Source organism: Anomalospiza imberbis, chromosome 2 (assembly GCF_031753505.1).
Source record: "Anomalospiza imberbis isolate Cuckoo-Finch-1a 21T00152 chromosome 2, ASM3175350v1, whole genome shotgun sequence".
NCBI classification, from domain to species: domain Eukaryota; kingdom Metazoa; phylum Chordata; class Aves; order Passeriformes; family Viduidae; genus Anomalospiza; species Anomalospiza imberbis.
In genome coordinates this window covers 20,401,000-20,428,747 of record NC_089682.1, presented here as the reverse complement: position 1 = coordinate 20,428,747, position 27,748 = coordinate 20,401,000, and the positions used below count along the sequence as shown (strand labels likewise).

Here is a 27,748-nt window from a genome sequence, read left to right as displayed (position 1 = left end):
CAAAAACAGGAACTCCTGTTTTGCATAGACAAAAGTGCTGCAGTTCTATTTGCTGCTTCCAGAAAAATAGATCGATTTTGTTGTTATAATTTGTTGGCACTTTTCTTGAAAAGATAAGAAGGGAGTACAGGTTATTCAGATACTCAGTACATAGAGATCATAAACAACAACAAGGCCTCAGTTTTGTTGTTTTAACTCATTGCATTGAGTTTTAGTCAGCTGCAAACATTCAGAAAAAAACCTGGTAATATTAGAAAAGCTGTTAATTTCAGGTGTTGGAGTGGGTCATTTTAAAGGTGCAAAAAATACAGAAACTGCTGACTAATCTCCCTTTGAAGCAAAGAGTCATTGCTCTATCTCAAATTCCACCTTCAAAACTGGAGACAGCCAGAATATTTCCTGACTTCTGAAGATCACAGCTATAGCAATTTAATTTCTGAGGTCACATTTTAGATGTGCAAATAAGACTGCCTAACCACAGTCTTTATTTTTTTATTACACTGAATAGCTTAAAATCTGATTTCTCCCTGTGACTGAATCCTTTGCTGGTAGCGCTCTCTTGTGGCTGTTACTTTCATTTAAATGACTTAAGGGATTTCAAAAACATGTATATTTAGAAATTTTTGCCTTGGGACACAACAGTCTGTGTTGAATAAGCATACTGTGGTGGTTTTGCATGTTCCTAAATTAAATGTGGTAATATATATTTTAATAATGCAGGAAGGTCAGTCTAGGCAAAAGTATCCCAAGCATATTTCCTAGAAGATCTCAAAGGGACAAGCATATTGAGCCTTCAGGTTTTTAACCTCTTTTTTTAGTATATTTTTGGTGAAAAGCCATATGCCTTTGGATGGTGGACAGATGGGGGAGGCTTGGAGGGGAATGAAATCTGCCTTGGGAGCCAGTCAGGTGGAGGAGAGACAGGGATGGGCACCTTCATTAACTGGCTTGATTGCAGATGCTGCTGTTCCTGTAGTGCTGCTCTTGGTGATGAGCAAGTTACTTCCTACAACTTTGGCTATTAAAAGGAATAAAAAAAATTATTTGGGAAACTTTTCAAGTGAAACTGGTATGTGTATTCTTAGTGAAAGCTTGGAAACTTTTCACCCTGAATCTGTGTTTTCTCATTTTGGGGCTGGGAAAGGAGAAGAAAGTGGGGGGGTTAACTCTTGACCTATTCTGTTTTTTAATACAAAGGTTTTAGCCGATGTTTTAATTTTCAGTAAGAAGGCAAAACCTGGAAGCTTAGATTGTGATGTGCAGGAGTCTCCTTTGAACTAGGGACAGAGTTTCCTCTTTCAAGAACAGTTACTAATGAGGAGTTGTTTGCTACTACATAGACTCGATACTATTGGGATTGTGCATCCAGTATCATAGCTTTATAAGCATGTCTGCATTATGAATACCCTGTGTGCGATGTTGGCTGTAGGCTCCTTTTCCTTGCATGCTGTAACCCAGCAGCAACTGGAGTAATGATTCCAGGTTGTTTACTTATTTGTACTCTCTTAGGCAGGTTTACACTTGAGATAAGGCTTTGAATGAGAGGGATTGTGGCCCTTAGCTGAAAAGTCTCTCTTCTTCTGTAGGCTGAACTCTTGTGCATGGCATTTGTCTGATCACCCACCTTCATTCATCTTTGGATCCTATATGTCACATAAGCACTCTTTCAGGGATATTTTTGAAATTTCAACTAGTCTTCTGGGAAAGCTTTCATAGCAATTATGTGACTGTTTATAGGTGTTTCACAGCAAATGTACTGCTGTGCCCAGCAGTCTTTGAAGTGAAGGTAAGACGAGCTTGTATGCTGTTTTGGCTGCAGTCTAGCAGGACAACTTAGCAGTATCTGATAGCAGATTAAGAATGAAAAGAGGCTTTTTAAAGCAAATTAAAATCCTATTAGTCAACTGTATTTTGAGGCTCAGGTTTTTTTTTTCTTTAAAATTAAGGAAATACTTAGTTTTCCTCATCTCTTACCACTGTATCAATGTAATTCTCATTGTTTTTTTTAGACAGCAGTTTCAGTAGTATCTACCCTGTGTAATTTATTCTTCTGTTATGTAGAGAGAGGATGGACTGGCTTCTGGAAATTCAGGAAAAAAAGTTATTTTCTCCCACTTGAATTTTACTTCTCTGTTTTTCCAAATAAGTCAGCAAGAATAATATTTTTCAGGTCTGCATCCACATTAACACAGCAATAACTCCATGGTTGTTAGACTCTTTCTGAAACATTGTTGGAAAAGGCAGCCATTAAGTCAGAGTCTGCCTTTCTGTGGACTGAGTATGCACATGCACACACAGGCATGTGTGTTAATCTTAATAAGCAAGACGTCATGCTAGGTTTAAATTACCTTTATTAAAGGCTATTTCCAAAAAAACCTCATTACATTAGGTTTATCATCTGTGAGTAATCTATACTCTCACCTTTATATGAATTGCAGTTGTTTTTTAATAGAATATATCAATCTGGCTGAGAAAGTTTTAGCAGATGCCATCTAACTTTCCAGCAGGTTCACACAGTTGAGCTATTGGACTTCTTTGTAATTTTTAATTCTGTCATATGCTGTCTTAACTGTATTTCTTACTAAAATCCAAATATGTATGCTTGCATAAAATGAAACCACTTTTTGCCCTTTAGCCAACCTCCTTCCTGTTTGAGTAGTAGAAGTTTGAGTATTTCTGTGAATCCATAGAACTTCCAGCTTTTCATTTACAACTATAAATGCATCCTGCTTTGACCTGTGAGAAGCTGTTCATTTTACACATGCAGGATGGGGGTCAGTCTGTTGGTAAGGATGCTGTGGTACAATCAGTCTGCTCTGTTATGGAACAGAACCAAAAAAATGTATAGCTGCTGTTGAGTGTGATGGGTCAGTGAACCTAAGGAAAACATGATTGTGGCACATAGGCCAGTCTGTAAGAAGAAAGTTTATCTTTTTTCTGCTGTGCCAATCCTTAATGATACAGTGTAATTAATCTTCTTCATTTTCCCCCCAAGAAACTCTGTTACTGTATCCTTTATATCCTCAGGTATAATGATGGTCAGCAGCCATCAAGCAAGCTTACATGTGCAAATCTGGCTAGCAGAAGGGGATTAGTTGTGTGACCATGGAGTAAAGCTTATTTTTTCAGAAGACTTTAAAAATAAATCATCCTTTGAGAGAACTCCTCAGAATTTGTAACATCATTCTCCCTGGGGGATGGATGTACCTGCTACTTCTTTCTGTAGGTGATGATTTCCAGTGCCTGCATACTGAGGTGGTTTATTTCTAGGGATGTAACAGGATGCCTCTCTTTTAGGGAAAGTGCTGCTCCCTGAGAAGACTGTCTGGTTATTTTTAATGTGTAGCAAAAACATCTGTAACTCTGCACTACCACTGATGATTCATCAGCTCTTAAGAAATTTTCTTTTAGCTTTTTCATCTCATGGGGGACATTAACTTCTTTACAATGCAGTGGCCCAGACCCATCTATTTACCTGCCGATGTATTTGTTTAGAATATTGGAAAAGGATAGGATAGAACAGATCAAACGAACAGTTTCAGCAGCATAATGTCAGTGCATTTTACATGCGACATGTCAAACACCACTTCAGATGAAAACTAAAAATCCCCCTCCTAACTCCTCCGTCAGGAGGAGTCCTCTGGTTTCATTTTTTGGGCTTTGCTCAGCTTTTCCCCGCCGAGCTCCGCAGCGGCGTTCAGCGGCAGAGTCGCGGGTCTGACTAATCTGAAGTGCTGCGGCCGCTTAGCGGGGAGCGCTGACAAGGCTCCTTTGTGAGTCTAATTATATCCCTAAGCTGGCGGCCGCAGATTAGCACAGGACAGCCGGTGGCGGAGGGCTGACGAGTCCCATGCTCTGCTCCGCCGGCATCGTCCGTGTCTGCCGGGGACAGAGCCCGGGAGGCTGCCACCAACACCCCCCGGTGCCGCCTCGGCGCCAGCGCTTCGCTCTTGGGCCGGTCCCGCTCCATGGCCGGGAGGCTGCTCCGCCAGCCGGGAGCTCTGCCGCGGCCCGGAGGGAGGAGGCACCGCCCAGCACGGAGCTTGGGTAGGTACCTAAAGCTGTGCCAGGGCTCAGGAGGCTCCTGCCAGGCTGGACAGGACGTGGGACACTCATGAGCTCCAGCAGCTCCTCAGCCCTTCTTTCCAGTGTTGGGATAAGCCAGTGCTCAGGGTGCCTTTCTCTTGGCTTTTTTGTGTATTTTGTAACTTGTTGGATGAGGGGGATAAAAAAGCTATGCATTGTTGTCTCAAATGCATCTGATTAAAATTTCATTATAGGATTGTTGAAGTGGAGTCCCAGGTGTAGAAGAGGGGAGGTGACTTTGAAAAGAGTATTTTGTTGTTTGCTTTCAAATTTGCCTCCCATTTCTCAGGCAGACATGGCTTCAGTGTGCTTTGTCTTGCTGAGCAAAACCACTCATCTCCCAGCTGGGCCAGGCGCTGGAGCAGTTTGCATTGCTACTTTCTAAGAGGTCTGCAGCCAGTTTTCTTGGGTGGCCTCTTCATCCCAGTATGGGACGGAGACAAATGGAGTGGCAGAGTCGCTCTTGGTAGAACTCAACGTCTCAAGGCCTGAGAGTTTTTAAGCCTTTTAGTGGTGTGGAAAGAAAATTCAGTGGAAAAAGTTTCCCAGGCTGTGAGTTGTTTGCCAGCATGTGCAGAGCTTACACGAGGGTGGAAGGGGATTTTTAGGGAACAGTGCAAGAGGAAATGAGTATGTTGATAAATGTGAGACCAAAACAGTTTGTTCTTCATGATGAATCTGAAGAAAGGGTTGTGGGATTTCTGCTTGGGAAGTAGAGGAATATGAAGTACTGAGCAAAAAACAGCCTAGTCATTTAAATACACTTGTTTTACATAGTTTGGGGGAGGGAGTTGAATGATTAATTTTTTTTTTTGTCACTGCGAGGCAGTCACTGCTTCCCACTTCTCAAGAACATACATGCTGTGAAGGTGGGCTGCTGGAGCAACGTGGACTCAGGATGTGTTTCTGTCTCTATCTTCTTAGTGGTGACCAGACAGGCCAGTCAGCTCCATTAGAGAAATCCTTAATCTAGTGAGGCTAATGGACCTTCTCACACAACAGAGCTGCTGAGGTGGGATCTGCTCACTGTATTTGTGGGGAAGGATCCCAGAAGAGATAGGATCAACATCTGCAGGTTACTGTTGGTTTATAATAACACAAAGTAATACATAACAGAACACTGGCACATACAACCCATCACGCATTTCTGCTGACTTCACTGAACTTTGAGTAAAGCTATAAAATAGAAGACTCCCATTAGTCACTTGGAGCTCATATGTGGTATTCAGTATGTTTCAGTGATTTTTTTCTATATGAAGATACCTTTTCTGTTCTTCGAGGTTGTTTAGACACCTTTGTGCAGAGCTCTGTACCACCCTAGAAGGAGTGTTAAAAGCCAGTTTTGTTTCCCATCTGAAGATGACTAAATGTAGCACGTATAATGCAGAGTAGCTAAGTACTCACTGTAAGAGGCATATTCACTGCTCCAAGTTTAGTAATAGTGATGTAGGTACAATTTGCATATGAATGTAGTCATAGTATCTGTGTGGTCTGTTCTGAGATTGTCCATAGATACCTTGGTTTATGCAGGAAGAATGCATGGATGAATTCAGTTATTAAACATTTTAGAGGGATGCTGATAGTTCCTGCAGCTTTTTAACAAACAAGCTTTGGCAGCAGGAGTAACTATTTATGAATATTAATGAGAGCATTTTTTCCTGTATTTTGTCATCAGTTGTAACTGATCTGGGCTTGGAAAATGTAGATAGTTTCTGATTTGATTTCTGTGTATCGAAGCACATGTTTCAACCTGTGGGCATTTATTACTCTACTTTTGCCAGATTTACTCTCTTGTAAAACTTACACTTAGTGATAATTAGGGCAGTTAAAGATTGAGATCTGAAGGGGTAGTGTGAGCTGGGCTGGAAGAAAAACATCTCTTGAAGATTTGTGTTGTTATTGCTGTGAAGTGATTCTGTTTTCCATTTTGCTTGGAAAACGGCTTTTATTTTGCTGTGAAGTGACTGAACCCAGCATTCAAGTCTAACGATGTTAAATTGGGTGCATATCTTGGCACATTCTGTTTCTGTAAAATAATCCTAAAAACCTAGTTCTCCAAGCAAAATCAGTGCTGTTCCAGGAATCTCAGAAATGAGGGTAGTCTGGTCATTATTAACGTTCTAGCTCCAGGTGATTGTGTTTTAGGGCTGCCATATATCTGCTCAAAATGAGGGTTTATACTTATTCCCAGTGTATCCAGATCAAGGGAAACAGCTCTGTTTCTCACAGAATGAAATGCCAGAAGATGAAGCAGGACATAGAACCAGCCCCAGCAGAGGATCCAGCTTCTTGCATTTGCCTTTACTGCAGTCCCCATCTCCCCCTAGGGATGGAGGGCATGGATTGTATTTCTTAGGGTCAGGCTCCTACCCACAGGGTGGTAGGAGCTCTCAGAGACAACATTATACCTGCCCATGCAGATTCCTTCTACTTCCATTAAGAGTCTACACAAAATGTTGGAAATATTTGGCCTGAGTTAGTACAGGCATAGGAAGAGTAGCTCATGCTTCAAGAAGTTGCAGGAAAATATCTGCCCTTTGCCAGTGGAAAAATGGTAGATGGTTGTGTGTTTCAAATTGTACTGCGGTGTGTTATAATCCTGTTATGGCTGCAGTCATCAGTTGGAGATTAAGAACTGGATTTAATTTGGAACTAACAATTAATTTCACCTGAAATTTGAGCTGCCGTGGGAGGTAAGGAGGGAGAGGTTACTGGGATGATTGTGCAACTGTAACCACTTTATCCCTTAGGCTTCCAGCATGTTAGGGCAGCTGAGATTTCCTGCCCAAATTATGAGCTCTGTAATGTGCCAAAACTCTGATGTCTGTTTTAATCTGAAAATAGTTTTTTATTACAATAAAAATCCATTTTACAAACTATGTTATATATCAAAGAGTGATTTACAATTACATGGCTACCTCAATTCAGTGGAAGAAGTAGAAATTTTTACATGCACTTGTATATGTAATCCAGAAGGGGCTCCTCAGAAGAGGAGTTTTTTGGGGAGTTTGGTTTTGTTTGGTGGTATTTTTTTGTTTGTGTAGGTTTTTTTTGTTGTTGTTGTTTTTGTGGGTTTGTTTGGGGGTGGTTTTTTTGGGGGGGGGGTTGTTTGTTTGTTTGTTTGTTTTGTGTGGCTTTTTTGTTGGTTTGGTTTGGGGTTTTTTTTGTGGAGATTTATCTTTCAAATCTCTATTGTCCTTCTGAGAGCAAGATGCCTCAAGGGAAAATTTCTACATGAAAAGTTTATTCAGTTCTTTATTAATGTGTAAAGTACTGTAGTGTTTTACAGTATTACACTCGTTTTTGTCTCAGTTATGGCTAAGCTGGAGTAAATGGGTCCTGGATGCTGTGTGATGTGACCATTATTTATTTGGAAGATTACTTGAGAATTCCAAGTGTTGTGTGAATAGGCTGAGAAGCAGTATTAGAGTACTTAACAAGTGCAAGCTCGTAAATAGATGAGCAATAAGACTTTATGTGGGCCTGTTGAGTTGGTTCTACTTCTTACTCCAGTGGGGTTTTTTGGATGAAAATAACACATTGTTTCTAATGGGGAATCGGCAGCATTGTTCTAAATATGTTCGTAATTGAATATTTCATTAACTGTTCCTGCAGTGCATCTGATTTAACCATTCCTTTTATGAACAAGCCAGATGTAAATCCAGACAGGTTTTGGCTTCATCTGAAACAGAGTTCCATTCAGATGTTTTTTTTTATTCAGGGAGTGACCCTGAAAGAAAGGAGGAGATGGTATGTGTTGTTTTTATAAAGCTCACTACAGATCTGCAAAGGTAAAAGACATGGCCCTAAAGTACTTGCCATGATGATATTTACCAAGAGTTTTGGGTTTATTGCTCACTGTGAAAAGACATTAAGTTTAATCTCTAGAATATAAAGTGAGGTTGTGAAACCTCTACAGTTAAGATTTCAAGTCCTGATGTTTCTGCCTCACCTGGAAAAGCTCTGGTTTTTGGCTTTTTGGAGGGGCTAATGCAGTTATTGTATCTTCTGTCCTTACTTGAAAGGTCGTTTAAGGCTCTCCTGGATGGACAGTCTGTATGCTGGCACAGAGTGTACTTTAGAAAAAGCATTTAAGTTGCTGCTGTCTAGCCCCAGGACAGTAGGAACTTGGGGCATCTAAGACTGAATCAGAGGGAAAGGCAGTAGGACAGACTTAAGAGAAAGGGAAGGAAGTTGCAGGGGCTGTATTGCTCTAGAAAGCAGCATAGAGGCGAGTTCATAACTGGATAGTGGGACAGGTTTTAGCAGTACCTCAGTACATTGGGAAGACCAAAAAAGCAGTGGCTGGAGTACAAAACCATCAGCCTGGTTAGAGAAATTGTGGATATTTTGGAACTAGAAAAGCCTAAAAAGTCACTTTGCATATATGTATATATCTATGCATGTATCTATATAGAGAAGTATGTATGTGTGTGGGTATATATATATATGTATATATATATGTATATATATATGTCATCTCTATTGGATATGAGTGACAGTGAAGGTTTACTTCAAAATATATTCTGGAAGTTTTTTTTAATTTGGGAAATCCTTTAATACACAATTTCTGCATGGAAATTTTCAGGAGGGCTTTCTGAATTTTTCTTCCTTTGCACATTCTTTCTGACATGCATACCACCCTCCTTCCTTTATTTTTAAATAAATGAAGAAAAAATAAAGCAGGAGACTGTTCAGAAAAAGTGTTCCACCTCAATTTTTGGATGCTTTGTTCTCGCTTGGTTTGCTGTTGCATCCAAAGATACAGATGTACCTTTATGTCAGGAGACAGGATTGTATTGGACTTAATCAAGAGCTTTTTTATGGAATTGATAACAACTGGTTTAGCCTAAATTAGGATAACTCTTTAATTACTGAGAATGACACGAGAAACCATTCACATTCCTTATAGAGTTTTGCTGCTGGGAGATAGCTTTTTGCCAAATTTTAGATACTTCATTTCCATATTTCCCTGGTAGCTAGATCTGCCAGTGGTGACTAACATAGCATGAAGTGATTTGAATTCTATGAATATAGTTGTCTGAGATAGATAATACCAAATATCTTTGTGTAGGATGATGACTCCTTTGGTATTCTATAGAAAGTAATGTTGTTTGTCTGTTTTAAAGGGAGGGCAAGAAGAAATATCAAATTAAGTGCTCATTAAAAAAAAAAAATCTTCATTTTAGAAAAATCATCCAGTTCTAATCATGACCTCCCATGTTAGGCAGTCGGATGAATTCTTCAAATCTGCAGTGACAAATACATATAACAGCTTCTGGAATGAGAAACAGTTACATTGCCAATTTCTTTTTATTTGAGGCCCCTGTGGGTAACTGCAGACTCATGGTGGTATTCAGCCTCCTTTTTTTTTTTTCCTGCCAAGGATTCAAAAGACTTAACAAAATCCAAACATGTTTTTAATACATTGAATAAATGACTTAGCAGTTCCTTTGCGGCGGCTTTTTTTTTTGAATTACATTATATGTTGGTCTTCTAGTGTGTTTTAATTTACTGAACAAAAGATTAGAGAATTGCAAAAAACCCTCATGGATTGGGAAGAATTTTGTTCCTCCAGCATATACAGATTTACTAAAAAAAAATCTGTTAATGAAGTATTGGTTTGTCTAGCCTACTGTTATTGTAAGGGAGGGGAGGTGAGAAAGCTGAGAACTTTGAAGCTGTTTGGGAATTTTAAGCAGACAAACAAGAGCACCTGTGCTGTCACTACAAATTCTTGACATTTTCTCTACACGGAGTAAAAAAAAAAGTGTGAGTGGCTTGCTGAGGCCGTTGCAAAAACTGAACCCTTCCCAGGTAATTTGTGTGGCTGGCAAGGGGCAGCGGTGCTTGTAACTGGTTCTGTTTCTGTAGGACAAACAAGAGCAGCGTGGTTTGGTTTATTTGGCTTTGACACAAGCTAAGGGCACCTTGTGAGCTGTACCTCGCAGTGCAGTGCCTCGGGCATGCTGCTTGTTTGAGAATGCCAGTGATTTGTGCACTTGACCTTTAAGCTTGTGCAGGTTTGCATTTTATCTCAGGGCTGCAGCCTTTCTGCATTTCCTTAGCCTTGCATCTTTGGCATGTCTTGTAGCCAGTTACACTGGGATTAGGCCAAATTTCTGGTTCTAGACAAGGGTTAAAATGACCGCCAGTAGTTTGGACCTCCTGCTGCAACTTTGGAAAAGTGAACTTGGGCTATTTTAAAAACCAAGTTTTTAACAACACAGAAAGGCTTTGCTGCGCTGCTGAAAAGCTTTTAAGTTGCACTGTGGTGAATATTAGGAGAAGAGTTTTATTTTGATAGCTGCTATTCAGCATCACTACACTGATTGGTTCCCAAATTCTTGTGTTTGTACCTTGAAATATGGTCTACAGCTTTCTGTAGAAATGTGACTGAAAGGGGAATAGATCTATTTTTAAAGAATCTTAAATATAAATGATCACTACGACAGTTTTCACTCAAAGATTTAGGGCTGACAACATGTAACAGTAAGAGTTAAAAAGAACAGATGCTTCTGCTTTGGGATTTTTTTCTGTCTTTGTAGATTCAGCTCAGTTCTGACTGAAGCCACTGATTTGTCCATCCTTTTACTTTTGAAAAATTGGGATTTCTTGTCTAAACCCAGGTTTTATTAGGATGAAGACCCCAACTTGAGTACTGCATCCAGCTCTGGCATCCCCAGCACAGAAGGATGATCAACCTGTTGGAGTGAGTCCAAAGGAGGCCACCAAGATGATTAGAGGATTGGAGCACCTCTCCTATGTGAAAATGTTAAGAGAACCGGGAATGCTCTGTCTGGAGAAGAGAAAGCTTTGGGGTGACATAATAGCAGTCTTCCAGAACCCAAAGGGAGCCTATATGAAATGGGAGAGAGACTTAGTTCAAGGGCATATAGTGACAAGACAAGGGGGAATGGCTTCAAATTGAAAGAGAGTAGGTCTAGATTAGATGTTAGGAAAAACTTCTTTGCTCTGAGGGTGGTGAGGCGCTGGAATGGGTTGTCCGGAGAAGATATGGATAGCCCATACCTTAAAAACATTCAAGCCAGGTTGGAGGGGGCTCTGAGCTAATGGCCTGCCTTCATCAGAAGGGTTGGAAGAGATCTTAAAGATTATCTCGTTCCAAACCATGCTTTGATTGATTCCATGATTTCTTTCTTGTCACAGCAGATACAGATGAACAGTGGATGACACTGCATTTGCAAGGACTGGCCTCTAATGCTCTCTTCTGCTTAGATGTGCTGTGGGGAGCCCTGGCTGTCAGTGATTGCTGTGGATGTGGAGCGCAATTCTGCAGTGCCAGGGCTGCAGCCGCTAGGAGGAAAACCACTGCCGTGTGGTCATGGCAGAGTGTGCCGCTCGGCTGGGATGAGGAATAATCAATCCCACGACGGCGGCAGGAGCCGGCAGTTCGGGAGTGACGGCGGCGCCGGAGCCGCTGCCTCCCGGGGCGCAGCGCAAGGCAGCCGGCAGGGGGCGCGCGCGGCTCGCCGGGCGCGGCAGGGAAACAGGGCCGGGGAAGAAGGGAAGAGATGCCTGGGAGAGGGATTGAGGGCCGGTGTGGCTTCGGAAGAACGGCGCGGACACCGCTGCGCCCGCCGCTGCCCGCAGGGACAGCTGCGCAGCCTCAGCCTCCAGGGGTGTGCCAGCAGTCAGGCGTTTGCTCCTAAAGCAGGGGGCTGCAATGAAACAAGAACGGGCAAAAGGTATAAGGAAGAAATTCTTTACCGTGAGGGTGGTGAGGCACTGGAACAGGTTGCCAAAGAAGTTGTGGATACCCCAGCCGTGGGAATGTTCAAAGCCAGCCTGGACGAGGCTGTGAGCAACCTGCTCTAGTGGAAGGTGCCCCTGTCCATGGCAGGGGTGTTTTAACTGAGTGATCTTTAACTGATCCTCCAACCCAAACTATTTTATGGTTCTATGAAATAAATTCTAGCAATTGATTTTCATCTGGATGCAGGCCCCTGGAACTGCCTGTCACATTCTTGCTTTGGTTACTCCAAATGCAAAAGCCTGTATGGCAGGGTTACAACAGAGATGCTTTTTGGTAGATAAGAATGATACAATTTCTGTTGGAGAAGGTGGTGCTGTGGAAGTACATGCTTCTGTTGTTGTATCTGCTGGTTTTTAATCTTTTTTTTCTTGGTAACCTATTTTCTATGCTTATCAACATTTTCCTTCCAGCAGCTTCTGTAAAAGCAGCGGTAGAAAGATACTTTCAGTGAAATGCTTTTAATAATGCTTCCATTAATGCTGGAGGTTTTTGTAGGTTCAGATGATCTCATTCTGTCACTCAGAAGTAATAGAGAGGTATTATATTAGAATGTAAATGCTCAGCTTCCAGCTTCTTCAGTTGCCTGCAAAATATTCCTGTTTAGAATTTTAAGTTTTTTCTTTCTAGTCCTTCTATCCATTTGCTGAGTTTTGGAATCCATATTTGTGTTGCAGTCCACTTTTTAGAAAAAAAATTTGTTTCTTGAAGTGCAGGATAGATTCTTCCCACTTAATTAGAATTTACTATCAGAAAGTACTGTTGACTATGCATGGTGAATTAATTTTTAGTCATGTTGTGAACTTCCCAACAACAGCAGGTGTCTGTGATGTCTATGAGATTCCACCTTCTACGTATCCCACCAGTATTTTTAGGGTGTTCAGACCATTATGTCCAAAAAAAAAAAAAAGACCCTCTCAAAAATCCTGTGTGGTCACAAATACAGAAAATTCAACAGAACTTGTAAATTCTTGTCCACATTACTTGCCTTATGCCACAACTCAGTCCAGTCTGTTCCTCCCCTTGCTTGGCTGCTCAGGAAGATGAAAGTGGTGGTGGATATTGTAGCACAGAAAATGCCTTCTGAAAATGACATTCATGTAGCAAGGAACTATCTTATCAAGATCTTGACAAGTTCCATGAGGTACAGTACTGACTTTACATGTGCATCCCTTCTGTTTCTTCCCAGTGATTGGATTCCTCCTGCCATGTGTCAAGCCCAAACTGTCTCAGAAGCCCTCTTCCCAACCTTCTTTTCCTTGTGCTCCAAACACTGCTTGTATTGTGCTAGTTTCCTAGACTTGTGTTTCCTTAGCAGTACATCGTAGGAAAGTAATTGTCTCATAAAAGATAAACCTTTTCAGCTGAATCGATGCCTCGAGATCTGCTGAATTTGCCTTACCAAGTATTTGTGGTTTGCTGAGTTGTTGTCAGTACCTTTAAAGGTGAGCAGTGGGGGGAAAAGGGCATGTGATGTTCTGTGCAGCTGAACAGTGGAATCATAACTTTTTCCATACCTGCACACATACTTGGAGCAAGCAAGGATTGTCTGGAGCCCATCATGTCAGGGCTGTGTGGAATCTTTTGCACTTGTTTGCACGGAGAGTACTGGGGGTCCTCCACTCTCTGAATGTTATGTCCTACCAAGAATGAGCAACTAGAGATGCTCTGCTTAACCATTTTCTCTTTTGTCATGCTGAGATTAGTAGGTTTTTGTTTATGGAAACAATTACTTATTTTTTTAGTGACAGAAATTATGCTACACTTTGTAGTGAAATTACAGTTTCCCTGTAGAATTGTTATTCTCCTTTTGTAATCCTGCATGCAGAGTTTGGAAAGGCAATTCATCACTGATTTCTTCAGACCTTCCTGAATGTACTGTGAAAAGCCATGTACTCAGAGCTGACCTGTTTTGAAGAGACTGGCTTTAGTTTTGGTCTCTAAATGCAGTGGCAGATTGATAACAGACAAATTTATAAAAAAGAGGAATGAGTAAAAAAAAAATGTAGAAGTACCTTTTTACAGTTCAAACTGAAAATAGGGAACCCTTCTTCAGTGTAGCAAATTGCTTCTGTAACTCAGACAAATTACTTAATCTTGGAGTAATAGATTTCTTAAGTACAGAAGTGCATTAAAAAATCTTAACAACTGTGGTCCTATAAGCTTTTATTTCAGACTCGAACTTCCAAGAGATGGGATTTGTCAAACCTCATACTGCACCTAAATTTTAAATTACATTTCCTCCAGGACAAGCCAAGAAGAAGGGCAGGAGAATTACTTTCAAGGAAGGCCCTGCTTCATTCCCAAGTGAGAGGGTCTAGATAAATGGCCTGTAATTGGCATCTGCTCACTGAAACAGAAGTAGCTGGATTCCACCCAGAAGGATTATTTAACCTTACGGAAAAAAGAATGCACTTAATCCATGAGTGCTGAGAGGTGTAACAAACAGCAAGTCCTTGGAAGGTAGTGCAAGCTGTAGTTACTGATTCCTGAGCAGAAGGAAGGGGGTAGACGAGTATGGAGCAACTTTTCAAAACAGTTTTTAAGGTGCAAAGCTCTAACAACAACCTACTGTTGGTACTTCTTAGAAGGTATCTCTTCTGTTAGGTGAGCAGGCACATTTGGAGGCGATATCCAAGTTGATATCTGGGGACTTACATGATTCACTGAACTGATACTGAGCTGTATTCTTTAAAAAACAATCCCAGAAAACACCAAAACAAACAAAACCTCCCTGCATATCTGGGATGCCAAACATTTCAAAAGCTAAAGCAGAACTTGCCTGGAATTAGTATGATTGTTTGTATCACTACCTTGTATGAAACAATGTACATGGCTTTAATCCTTCCTGTCATTAACTCATTTCTTCCTAGCTCCTCCCATATGCACCTACCTACAGTAAAATCTTACCAAAGCCTTACTGTTGTCAAGTTGTAAAAGAGTTCTAAGTCTAATATTAGCTTTAACTATTAAATCTCTGGATATGTGTCAGGCACTTTAAAATTTATCAGTCTCTGTTCCTTGTAAAAAACACCCACCTCACCCCTCACCACCCATTAAAAAAAAAAAAATGGCATTTCACTGCATCTCAAGCATTTTAAAGAAATGGTGATGTCTTTTCAAAACTAGCATGCATGCATGTAGGAAGTTTTGGTGTTATTTAAAGTCATTATGCCTCTGTCCTATCTGTGAAACGTTTTACTGCTGCCCTGGTAGATTTTTTGCTGCGTATCACCTTATTGAACTGTTTGCATTAAAGGAGCACCCTCTGCCTCTGTTTTCAGAAGGAATGACCTAGCCTGCAGGCCGCACTCCTGGCATGCAACCAAATTTACCGAAAGTCAACCTGAGGCAGCCACGTCACACCTTCCCTCTACTGCCTGCGCCTCCTGGCACTCCAGCTATCATGCAAGGTGAGTCTCTGCTTAAGTTACACACATTCAGCTCCTAACAGCGAGGCTACAATAATGCAGGTCATGTTGCCGAGGGTTATTTCCTTAAAAAACAACCAACGCAGAATCGTGGTGTTACACTTCTTTAGAGTTGCCTGTCCTTGCAGTGCATGAAGGGGGAGTTGGGGAAGTTTGACGTGTGGATGAGTGGATTTCTGAAACAGTTTGTGATATGTGCATGTGATTGAAAGGTAAGAAACTAGCTTTAAAGGCAGTCACAAGGTTATGCTTCTTGCTCTGCTTTTCCTTTCAATGCCTGCTGGTAAAATCCTAAGGCAAAGTAACCATCAAAATTAACATTCATAAAGTGAAATAAGAAAGGGAGAAGAAAATAAAAATACTGTTTCAAAAAATTAAAAAGGTTTTTTTCCTAAGAGAGGGTGCAGAATGCTTTAGTGTTGTCTTTTAAGGTATTACTGGTTTAATTAGTTAAACTGTCTTTCTGTAATCCTTCCCTACATCTGTGATCCTGCTTGTCGAGAGAGGTAATAAGACCAACGATCTTCAGTCACTGTTTAAAGCACTTTAATATTTGTTAGGTCACATTTAACACTAATGGAGAAAGGCTGACACCCAGGCAGTTTTAGCTGTGAAACTCTAAACCTTTAGGTAATGCCTGTTTGTGTCTGGTTGCAGGTTATTGTTTGTTTCCAGCTCCTAGGTGACATTACTAATCATTGTCATGAACGAATTTCTTGGTTTTGGGGAGGCAGGGGGTGTCATTTTTTTTGTCTTTTGTTACATTTTCCTTCTTAATTCCCATTGGGGCCATAGTTACACTGAGCATTAAAAAAAATTAGTGTGGTTTGCAGTCCCGGTTTGGGAAGTAGACTTTGGTTTTCTGTACTTAGTGCTGTACATTCTCTGCTGAGTCATTACTTCTTGAGGTTAATGTTTTGTGGCAGTCAAAGCAAAAGAACATTAATACGTCAGTATTTTTTTTTCATCTAATTTTTACATTTAGATGAACATTTACAATGTTTTTACATTGTTTTCTTAGGGAGCTCCCAGCTGTTTTTAAGCCTAAGTTGCTGTCTGCCTTCGAATAAAATCGACAGAAATGGTTTTTTAAAAATGTTTTTTGTAATACTTTATTAGTAGAAGTTTTAGAAACTTTGATTACAGTTTCTGCTGGTTTACACTGATTTCAAGTTTGTATTTAAATATCATGTAGATGGATTGATTTAGATTTACAGATTTTTAAGACAGTAAAAGTCCTTGTACATAGAAACAAAATTCAGGAATTCAGAAAATCCTCTGTAGGATTCCTCATTGCAATACTATAGCTAAAGAGTATTTCTGCTATTAATGAGTCTTCTATACTAAGCTGTAAATCATTATATGCTTCCTGCTCTTCCTGGTGGTTGTCCTTTTACCTTGTGAAAGTAAAATACTACAAGATGTGTCTCAAGGCGTGTTTTGATAGGAGCTGGGTGTGTCCCCAATACTTCGAAAAGAGAAAAAAATGGTTCTGTGCCAGTTCAAAATGAGGTTTGGTCAAGAAATTGTGGGTGTAAAGGAAGAGGGGGATGGGAATAGAGCAGTCCTCTCCCCTCACATAACAGAAATAGCCACAACTGCTGGCAGACCCTAATACTAATAAAACCAAGAGATTATTTCTCACATGCTGCTGAAAGATATAGTGGCCTTAGCACAGTCTCATACCACAGTTCCCAGGTCACTGCCATCCTGAACCCCTTGGCTACCTGTGCTGCCCACTTAAAAGACAATATATTTGGGAGATTTGTCAGCCCTGGTGTCTGTTGTCCAAGACGGTTTCAGTGGCAGAGGTGCTTTTACCATGCTGCTGCTGGAGGATAACCAGGATTCCCATAGTGGCAGCCCAAGATTTTGATACTTTGGGGATCTCAGTTGCAAAGTGGGGTTCTTTGGGCTTGCTGATCTGCAAAAAGAGGTGAGCAGCCTCAGATTCCCCACTTTACAAGTACATTTCACAAAAGGCTCAGCTGATTGGAAAGCACACCGATCAGTAGCTGAAAGCAGCAGTATGCAAGGAGATAATAGAAATAGCCCAAGGAGGGGATATTTCTAGTCCAGGCATCCCAGCCCTGGGCTATTTCTGGAATTTCATGTCCTTCCTTGAGCTAAGCATCTGAGATTGGTATTCAAAGCCTAAAATCTCTTCTGAATGTGCCTACCTGCATTCTCTCCGTGAGTGTGAAAATTCACTAAATCACTTTAAAAACATGGAGAGTGCTTTGGAGAGGGGAGGCATATTTTTGTATTGGTGGACTGGGGCACAGCTGGCCTAAACAGCCCCGTGAAGACTGCCCATACCCTCTACTGCTAGGTTAAGGTATAGGCAGTTTGATTTGCTTTAGGTTTTTTTGCTTGGTTGGTTTTGCTGGGGCTTTCTTTTTGCCAGCTGATGAATGTGAACATTTGAAAAGGTGGGTGAAGCTAGAGGAAGATGGATCAGAAGAGGCTGTACCAGTATATAGGAGAGAGGGTGGTCCTGGAGTCCAGCCCTCCACATCCAGCACGATATGTATGGGGTTTTTATCATGTGACTTTAATGCAAAAATTGTAAGTTATCTTTGGGAGCACTAGGCTAGGTCTAGATGCCTCTCATGCAAGGCTAGAGAGCTGGAACTTGTAAAGCTTTTGGTGCCTTCCTTTCCCTCTGTGAGTCTTCTGTCTTTTTCACAGAAGTTGAACCTTAATAACATGGTGCAGATGTTTTTCCTGGCCTATCCTAAAATAAGGCTGAGTGCACTTTCTCGGAGGAGTGTAACTGAACTATCTTAAGTTGTTGAAAGTTTAAACCCTGTATTTTCTTGCAGTAGTGTATACTGTAACAGAGGAGCCTTTGGGATTTTTTTCTGTGCCCTGGTTGTACAGATGAACTCAACCACCTCTTCTGCTTCATTCTGGTATTACAGGTGTGGCTGTGGGACAAGTGTGTTTTGAGAAGGCTACCTAAACTGAGCTTTTGGGGCAGTTAGGGTCAGGTGCATCTGATTTGTAATCCCATGCAGTTGCTGAGAAGAAACCATTTCTGTAAGGGTCCAGGAGCAGAAGCTGATGCCCCCAGGGTTGGGAAGGGTGTTTACTGGCCAGTGTGGCCAAGGGATGGTGTTTGTAGATTATTCCTGGACTTCACCTACCAGACTTTGACCAGCAGTGTTGGTGCTTCTATGAGTCTGCTCTATAACAGCCATTGAGAGAAGGATATCCTGGGATGCCAGCTAGGCTCAGGCAGAACTGGCTTCTGCACTCTCTTCCATGTCAGGGTTCACAGGAGGATTGCCCTACAGTTTAGGACCACAGGAGGCCATGCTTTGCAGGAACGTGCCTTCCTGTCCTCCTTTAAAGTGCTTGCTGCTTCTGCTGGGCTTCCATTAGGTATTTTCTAGCAGGGTTTGACTTCCTTTGATGAGATCTCTGCTTCATATTTGATACCAGCAGATATACATGAGACCTGTAAACCAAGGCTTTCCTGCACAAGTGGCATCTTTCTTTTAATTAACACCAAGTATCTGTTTGGATTTTATGAACTTAGTCTTTTCCAACCTTAATGGTTCTGTGATCTCTGTAGTGCTCAGGGGAGTGGGAATATCAGCAATTCTTAGTAATATCTGGCTTACATTATTCTTTGACAAAAAAATCCTAGTAATGACCACAATACTTTTCGCATGCAACACAGTATCAGCTTAAGATGACAATTAAGATCTTTTTAAGGATTCAGCAAGATATTTTAAGTGCTAAAAATAAATGAATGAAAGAACATAAAACCCCACAAGATGAGGCCATTGTTAGTGTATCTTGTTAATAAAATGCTTTTAGAAAATAAGCATAAAGTATATCTTCTCTTATTTATTATAAATTGCTTTTGACCATGTTGTATAAGAAGTTTAAAAGGCTGTAGTAGTAGAGGGGAAAAAAACCAATTCTGTTAGTACTGAATTCCAAAGAACTGTTGAGTTGACCTTTGCAATATTTTTGACAGAAGACCTGTATCACTCTTTGTATTTTTTATGTGGACTAATCTAATTTCATTGCTAGCTTTCACTTCTCTCTTTACAACACAAGATTTGATAGATGCTTCATATAATTATAGCTACAGGGAAGTGGAATAATTCTGGCATTTCTACCAAGGGGCTTTGCATGCAAAGGCAAGAATTTGAATTTGGTATGTAAAAGCAGGAGGAGCTGCCAGTGAAGTTCAAACAGGGAGATGTGATGAGAATAATTGGCAAGACTGTCATCTCAGCATCAGTGTGTTGGATTGACAGGAGGTGAGTACTGTGAGACAGAAAATAAATGAAAGGAAGTGAAACAAAACTCATGGGGTAGGAAGGTAACAGAAGCAGCAGGATTTTGGAATAATGTCCTTAGCAAAAGACCTGAAGAAAGTACAGTGTCAAAGATGATGTTTTTATAGAGGAAAAAGTGGTAGGGAGAAACTGGTGGCAGTAAGGATTCTTGAAGGAAAGTTAGAAGTTTGTTTGGCCGTGCAGAGCTTATGTTGTTTTGGCATCTCCTCCTGAAGTTTTCCTGCCAATGTTGTGGAACTGGGTGAAATGGAATGTTGTTTTAAGAGTATCAACTTGAGAGTGGTTTGAAACCACACTGCTAAGGTGCATGTGCAGGTGGTATTTGAGACAAATGCATTTAGTGCATCTCTGCTTAAAAGTTAAAATATCAAACAAATAGGCAGATGGGGGATATAACTTTATTGGAGTAACTTATTGACAAGGGAATAACATTATGGGCTGAAGAAGTTTAGAGTCATATTTCAGAGATGAAGAGAGGAAGTATGTGAGTTTAACAGCTGGAAGAATCGAGGTGCCTGCAAAATAAGCTGAAAAGTAAGTTGGTGTTTGTCCTGGGAAAGTGGGAGCTAATGGAGCTCAAACTAAATTCTTCTATACGCAAAGTCAGCAATTTGCAGGGGGAGAAGGGATCCTTCAAGGAGATAAATGCATATTACTTACTGGCAAACTTACATAGGGAAGCTGAGTTAGCCACTAAGGTTTCAAGCTTTGAATCAGTGGTGGAGTATAAAGTTGGAGCCCTGACATAGTGTTCAAACTTTCAATTTTGTTATATTGCTTGTCTTTAACTGCTGTGCAGATGGATTTTAACCAATATTATTAAAATGGGTGGTTATATATATATAATTATGTTGTGGCATTTTTTGACATTTTTGATATTTATTCTGACATGTTTTTTTTTTGTTTCCATCAGTAGTTGTTCTTCTCATGACCTGTCAAACTCATGGGATCAGTCAAGTCTATATCGTACTTCTGACCAATTCAGCTCTTTGGGAAGTATGGACAGCTGGGACCACACTCCCCAAGTAGCCCAGTATGGAAGACTTTCTTCTGCAAGGTCTAATAGTAGCATTGATCATCTAGGGAGCCAAAGTAAGCGGGATTCAGCCTATGGGTCTTTCTCCACGAGTTCTAGCACCCCTGACCACACTCTGTCCAACGCAGACACTTCTTCAACAGAGAACATGCTTTACAAAATGGGGCCCTGGGAGACTGCTAAGCATGGAAGCAAGTCTGGCCAGTTTCTGAATGACAGCAGTGGAACAGAGGACAAACCTGGGTATTTGCCAGCTCCCATCCAATACGAGAACAACAAAGCTCCTAGAACAGAGGAAAACTCAGATGGCAAGCTCACTAGCTCAGGAAGATCCAGTTTCGGACCTGTCTGGTACATTCCTGATAAGAAGAAGTCTTCATCTCCTCCCCCCCCACCTCCACCTCTTCGTAGTGACAGTTTTGCTGCCACCAAGGGCCACGAGAAAGCCCATGGCCCTGTGTTCTCAGAGGGTGCCAGCACACAGCACTTTACAGCCCTGAACCGATCTCAGCCCAGGAGCGACTGGAGTTTGGAAACTGCAGAGCAGCACCGACGGCCCTCCAGAGCATGTGACAGGAGGATCAGCAGCTCAAATTACAAATCCGATCTCAGTTCAGAACATGCTCTTTCTTCAGCTGGTGAAAGGTACAGTAGTAATGCAGGAACTGTGAACAAACTGCAGCCATCCTTGTCCAGCACCGACGTTAGGTTCGCACAGTCTGCTTACTCTTACCACCACCAGCACCAGTACAGTGATGAAAGCACCTTTTATCACAGTGCAAGAATCTTAGCTGCACCTAAAGATCAGCAACATTATCTGTCCTACAGTGGCATTCCGGAGTTAACTACAGATCATTTTCATGGCTACAGTCCAAACCAAGCCAGTCTGCTCAACACTTCCTCTTTGAACAGTACTGCTGAACAGAAGGTGAACAACACTGGACAAAGTCGATATTATTGTGTGACAGCAAAACAGCCTGCTCAGGGAAGCTCAAAGCCACTACAGCTCAAGGATGACAGCTGGAAACCTGCAGTGGGAACTGATTTGTCACTTGGACCTCATGAAAATTCTGCAGTTTTTACAATGGCCCCAAACCCAAAATACTACCTACCTCAACAATCTATTGAATCTTCACTGACAAGGTGTGAGAACAGTAGTCATTACCCATTGGACAGAGAGGGAGATGCTAGGTGTCCTGTAGCAGAAGAATCTAAAAAACCTAATCATACTGAAAAATCTGGACAAAAGAAAAGCTGTGAGAACAGCTCTGAGGCAAGTGAAACTAGGCATGTTCAGCAGGAGTATGTAAAGGGCTGTGTCCTTACCACTGAAAACAGATCTACTCAGAAAGATTTTAGGTGGGGGAAAGATGAGAGTAGCAAAATTTCTCCTCAGAAGACGCCCATGTTGCACTCTTTAGCTCAGGAAGGGAAAAAACAGTCTGACAACAACCCAGAAGTGGTATCAGAACAACAGACCTCATTTGACACTCACCTGTCTAAACAGGCACGAAGAAGTGATCGTTTTGCAACAACCCTCAGAAATGAGATCCAAATGAGAAGAGCAAAGCTGCAGAAAAGTAGAAGTACTGCTACACTAGTAGGGTCATCTGAAACAGAGGAGTGCAGTGAGACCTGGAAACCAGATTTAACAGAGAATGTCACCACCTCCCCCGACACAAACTTTACCAGCACCTACAAAGATCACCTCAAGGAAGCCCAGGCCAGGGTTCTGAGCGCGACGTCCTTCAAACGTCGGGACTTGGAGCCCAGCCCCGCTGAATATCTGCCCAGGTCCCCTGAGCGGAAAACTGGTAGTCACAACGCTTCATTATTGGCTTTGGTTTCTGAAGATGTCTCTGGATTCCTTGAGGCTACACAAGCCAAGCCAAATCCTACAGGGAGTGGCACTCATCACGTTTCTCGGATTGGAGCCAGGAAGAGGTTCACAACAGAGCAAAAACTGAAGTCATACTCAGAACCAGAGAAGATGAATGAGGTGGGCATGTCAGAGGATGAATGCCATGCTCATTGCCGTCCAAACATATCAGAAGCCCTGGGCTCATTTGCAGACAGGTGGAAATTTTTTGAAGAAACAAGTAAGCCTGCATTTAGAAAATCATCACAGAAACCAGGTCCCCATGGTCTAGCAGAGGGACAAGCTGAGAGGCCAGATAGAAAAGCACAAGAGGGGGAGGAGCTGTGGTATGAGAGAAGAGGTCGGGTATCCTCTGTCGGACTTGAAACTGCTCATGCTTCAAAAGATAGTGTCCACCATAGCAGCAGCAATAGGGCTGCTGAGAGGATTGGGAAATCTGCACAGCCACTGCGCCTGGGAACCTTTGCAGAGTATGAGGCATCGTGGAAGGAGCCGTGGAAGCCAATAGAGCCAAGGGGCTCAGGAAGGTATCATTCAGCTGATAATATCCTCGATACAGGCCATGAACAGCATGGGAAATCCCAATACACCCATGAGAGATCTAGATCATCCCCTTCCACTGATTTCTACAAACAGGTACAAGTGTCTTTTGCATTATGCTTTAAGTTGCCCAGTGTGGTGGAGGAGAAAAGAGAATTTTTATGAAAATTTCCAATTTAGTAACACTAATATGATGTTTGCCTTTTGTCAGTAAAGGAGTAAATGTTATAGGTAGCTATCTTAAGTAAAACGAGGAAGATCAAAGTTTGTGCTGCACAAGAGCAATTGGATTAAAGGAATTTCTTGTGTGTTGAAGTCAGATGGAAAAAAGCCATGATTGATTTGCTAATATCCTCTTTTTTACAATAGAGATTTTGAGGGTTCAAATTTTCACCCAGACTTATTTTTTCATTGGTGTGGCTGTATTCCCTGTTTGAATTCTCTGAACCTATGAAGAAAAGTGTTCCACATGTAAATAATACATACTTTTGTCTAATTTTTTAATGGTCTAATAATTTCCATGGATTTCCTCTTTTCTTGTAAACTTGCATAATGCAAAATTATATAGGGACAAAAGTTCTGCCTAATAAAGTTTAGAGATTACAAATACACCTGTTAATGTTACAGCCATAGCAACAATGAAACTGCTTAATGTTTTGTTTTATGTCAGTTTGCTTGATTTAAGATGTATACATTTATTCCTTAGAGAGATGCCAAGAGTCTGTTCAACTTACAAGTAAATATTACATTAATTTTTAACCAAGCAGGCCAGGCAATGGTTGGCAGGTGGCACTGAAAGTAAACAGAGGAACCAAGTCTCTTTAGTTCTCTGTTAAAAGATGTTGTTCAAGCTACTACGAGATTGCCTGATATGTATAAGGAGTCGCAGTGTGTTCAACCTGTGTTGAACTTCACCTTCTGCAAGAATAGAATTGAAGCAAAGCAGTTGTATATTACTTTTTCTTTATTTTTCCTCTCTTGATAAAAACATTACATACATACATACACAGGTCACCTCTGTGTGTGTGTGTAGACATGGAGTAGAATGAGAACAGCTTAAAGATAAACAAAAATGTTGATCTCTAAAGTTGTGGACTGTCTTTCCATAAGGTTTTTGTGTTTTTGTTTGGCAAAAGTTATTTTTGAACTCTATGTGCAGACTTCACTGTGCAGATAATTTACTAGGGTAGACATTCGAAGCACTGAAAATATTCACCTGGAAGATACTTTGAAAATTAAATTCACTGAATTATTAAATAATTGCCTACCTAGCAGAAAAAAAAATCATATAATCTATTCCCTGTATGCATTTCTGGTTTATTAGTCAGTGCTCTTAAGTTCAGTATAGGCCTCCTGGGGCAAAAAGCAGACACCTGTTTAGGCACCTGGAAAATATGGTGATAAGTGCATTGAAGATGCTCGCAACAGACTGAAGTAAATAAAGATGTTGTTTTGCATATATGATTCAGATTATTCCAGTGCTAATGCGCAATTAAATTTCCTGTAGGTTTAGTGTTTGTAATGCAAAGCTATGCTTTGGGTGGGGTAGTTTGAAGATATGGAGATAATAACATTCTGGAATAGCACTGTTGGTGTTTTACTGAGAAACTGAAGTACTTGCACAGGGATTCACAACCTGGTGCGTACCTGCATCTACTAAAATGTGAGCAACTCTTCTGCAACTTCTGTGCCTCTTTTTTTTTTGTTTGTTTTTGCCAAATGGAAGTTGCAAACGTTTATATAAACGTTAAGCTCTTCTGTAGATCAGCAAAGCAGAACAGCAACACAAGCACAGCCAGGTCGGGAGGTGCAGCACATGAGGTCACAGAGCACGCTGTACTGCTTAAAACCAAACAAGCTTAAAACATGCTATGCTGTTGACTTCATGTATATTTGAACAGAGCAAACCCACAAATAAGAGGTTCCATAATCACAGATTTTTTGGGAGTTTGAAACATGATGACTTGGTTTCTTACTTGTACTACAAACCTCTTTTAGGAAGTATCAGTTGAAGTAAGGAGGCAAGCAGAGGATTTGAAGGAAGATGGGGAGTGTATTTTCTCTAACATTAACAAACTGGATGAAGGGAACTGCACTCTGAGGTAAGTATAGTGTTTCTTAATTTCTCGCTCTAAAAGATTTAATTTTGACCAGTCTTTTTGACAAACTTCTCTGATCTGATCTTTTCCTGACTCAAACTGCAAGTTCTGCTGTGATGATTTCAGAGTTTCTGCAGTGCCTTCTTTCCTTTTTTCTCTCCTTCTCCCCAAATACTTCAATGTGCATATTAGAATTAATGTTGGGACTGACATTTTTGGGGACTCTAGTGTGAGCTTAAAGAAACTGTTGAGTGTTGAGAATATTATAGTTTGTTCAAAGGCAGTTGATTCTTATTTGTGTGCATGAATTATTTGTGTGATAGTTACAGGTTTTTTCAGGGGTAGATAGGACTCCTGGGGTTTCCAGAAGAGATTTCCAGTAAAGAAAGACAAAGACAGCATGCTGCTGAAACATAGTAGTGCTGTAAACTGGACTTGGCTTTTCTTCTGGCTTTACAGAATACAGTACATGAATAGAAGACACTAAAATCTGTTTTACTGTTTGAAGAACTCTGATTTTCCCTGTAAATTCATGTTTTAATTAATAGACAGTGTTTTCAAACCCTTTTCAAAGGTGTGACTGTATGCACAGTGCAGTTAAAATGCTTTAATGTCTAGCGTGCTGAGGGTTGTCCTCGTCCTGGCGCGATGTGGTGTAAGCCGTGATTTCAGCCATCGCTGGTTCTGCAGCTGCCGAAGCCGAGCTGAGGTTGTGCACACGCTTCTGTTGCCAGGTCTGACAGCTCTGGGTTTCATAACAGAGGGAACCCATGCATAGCAAAATAGAACCTCCGTAGGCTTTCCTCAGTTCTGTAAGTGGTATTAATCTCTCAAGGGAGAGGAAATTAGGAACTCTAGCATACACTCCCTAGCTGTGACCATAAAACCTTGTAAAAAGTTAGTATTTATTTGTGGGTTCATATGCATTGCTTATGGCTTAGCTGAAGAGATCACCCCAATTTTTCTAGTTTTTGGCAGCCCTTTGTACTTACGGTAGCGATTCCAGACCGAGCAGCCCACAAGGGTGCGAGTGTGCGCGCAGGCGTGGGCCGGAGGAGGGAGGCAGCGGGAGGCGGGCACCGGCAGCCGGGAGCGGCCGCGCTGCTGTGGGCGGGCAGCACCTCTGGACAAGTGAAATGATTTCCATCTACCAGCGCCGAAGCCGAGTCACAAAAGCATGTGAATAATACTCCCACGCCAGCATTTTAGCAGTGTTTGTGCGGCACAGTTCTTGCTTTATAATCATGGACTCCATGAGGATCACGTGGCTGGGCACCAGCTGCAGTAGCTCTTTTTTCAGCTGGAGCCTATTCTGACACACTATTTCAGATGTGGCATTTGGCTGTTCTAGTGCATTACAGCAGGTTTTGTCAAATGGTCTCTTTCATAGTCTTTCTCTCAACATTGATATGCAGAGGCACTTGATATGCCTTCTGTATTCAAAAAACTAACTGATTAAAACCCCTCATTTGGGCATTTAACTCCTGTGTTGTGAACTACCACTGTGTGATAATGAATGGCTGCCTTATGGGAAAGAATATATATTTCTGTGTGCTCTTTTTTTACAAGGCATTCTTGTGCTCAAAAGGACTTGGCCTCATGGCATGGATTGATTTTATGATTTTTTAGCTGCCCTAAAGGCATTTAGCTTTCTATTTTTGAAATCTAGCAATCTGCAAATGGCTAGCAAATCTTCCTAATTCAGGGTATATTCTAGAACACGAATAGTAACCAAATCTGAGGTCTTCCTTATGGTCCTCTATTTTTAAATTTATGTTTGGATTAAATAACTGGCAGCTGTTCTTTTGTGCTGCTCAGACCTGTGTGCTGTGGTGGCTTTTGTGCTACCAAAGTCAGTGTGATGGGGCTGAACACAGGAGTGGCCCTTCTGCATTTGTGGGCGTGAGATTTGCAGGAGCCCAAACTGAGAGACAGCTGTGGAGTCCTCAGGTGCTTTCTCCCGGTTAGAGACTGTCCTACACTACAGGGTGCCTCTGGCCTCCCTCCCCTTCAGTTGTTTTGAGAAACGAAAAAAAAATTACCATGAAATAAACTTTAAATAGCTACCATTTACAGCTTCCCTGATTATTTGCCTCAGAAATTCAAGGTTTTTTTAATGCACTGACTCTAGAATCAAAAAGGGTTAGAATATTGTAATAGCAAATGGCTTTTTAAAAACAAACAAACAAAAATAAAGATGTTTAATAATTTTTGCTTTTTCCTGAGCGTTTTCTACAGTATTTTCTTGGCTGCTCTTCATTAGCGCACAATTGTAAACCGTAAATTAACAGTACTTTGAAAAATTGGGGGGGAGGGGTGGTGTGTGAATGTTGAATTGATTAAGATAGTTTGTGAACCTCTTTCATCTTGGAGCTCTGTTTTCCCCCTCTGAGATTACTGAGTGCTTCCAATGAATTCAGGTTGTTTCATCTCCGTTTTTAGAAGAGCTGTACCATGTTCTTCTGAACTGCAGTATTTAATTGTTTAGGGTATTACTTTTGTAGGAAGAGAAAACAGTGGTCCATAGCAGCCACTGTCATCTCTTATGGAAGAACCAAACCGCTCTTGTTACGAACTCACAGGG

At 41.2% G+C, this 27,748-nt stretch overlaps 1 protein-coding gene across 3 annotated transcripts in view; it reads left to right on the top strand.

Annotated features, from left to right (window-relative positions):
- The window catches only part of SHROOM2 (shroom family member 2), a 117,998-nt gene that overhangs the window by 57,827 nt on the left and 32,423 nt on the right, over positions 1-27,748 (top strand). For 2 of the 3 annotated variants that reach the window (XM_068180094.1, XM_068180095.1), the window contains exons 3-5: positions 15,145-15,273; positions 20,524-23,161; positions 25,064-25,167. In XM_068180094.1, coding sequence (XP_068036195.1) covers positions 20,609-23,161; positions 25,064-25,167 — 2,657 coding nt within the window. In that variant the 5' untranslated portion in view covers positions 15,145-15,273; positions 20,524-20,608. The remainder of the gene's footprint in view (positions 1-15,144; positions 15,274-20,523; positions 23,162-25,063; positions 25,168-27,748) is intronic. The other variant, XM_068180096.1, reaches the window with a different exon arrangement.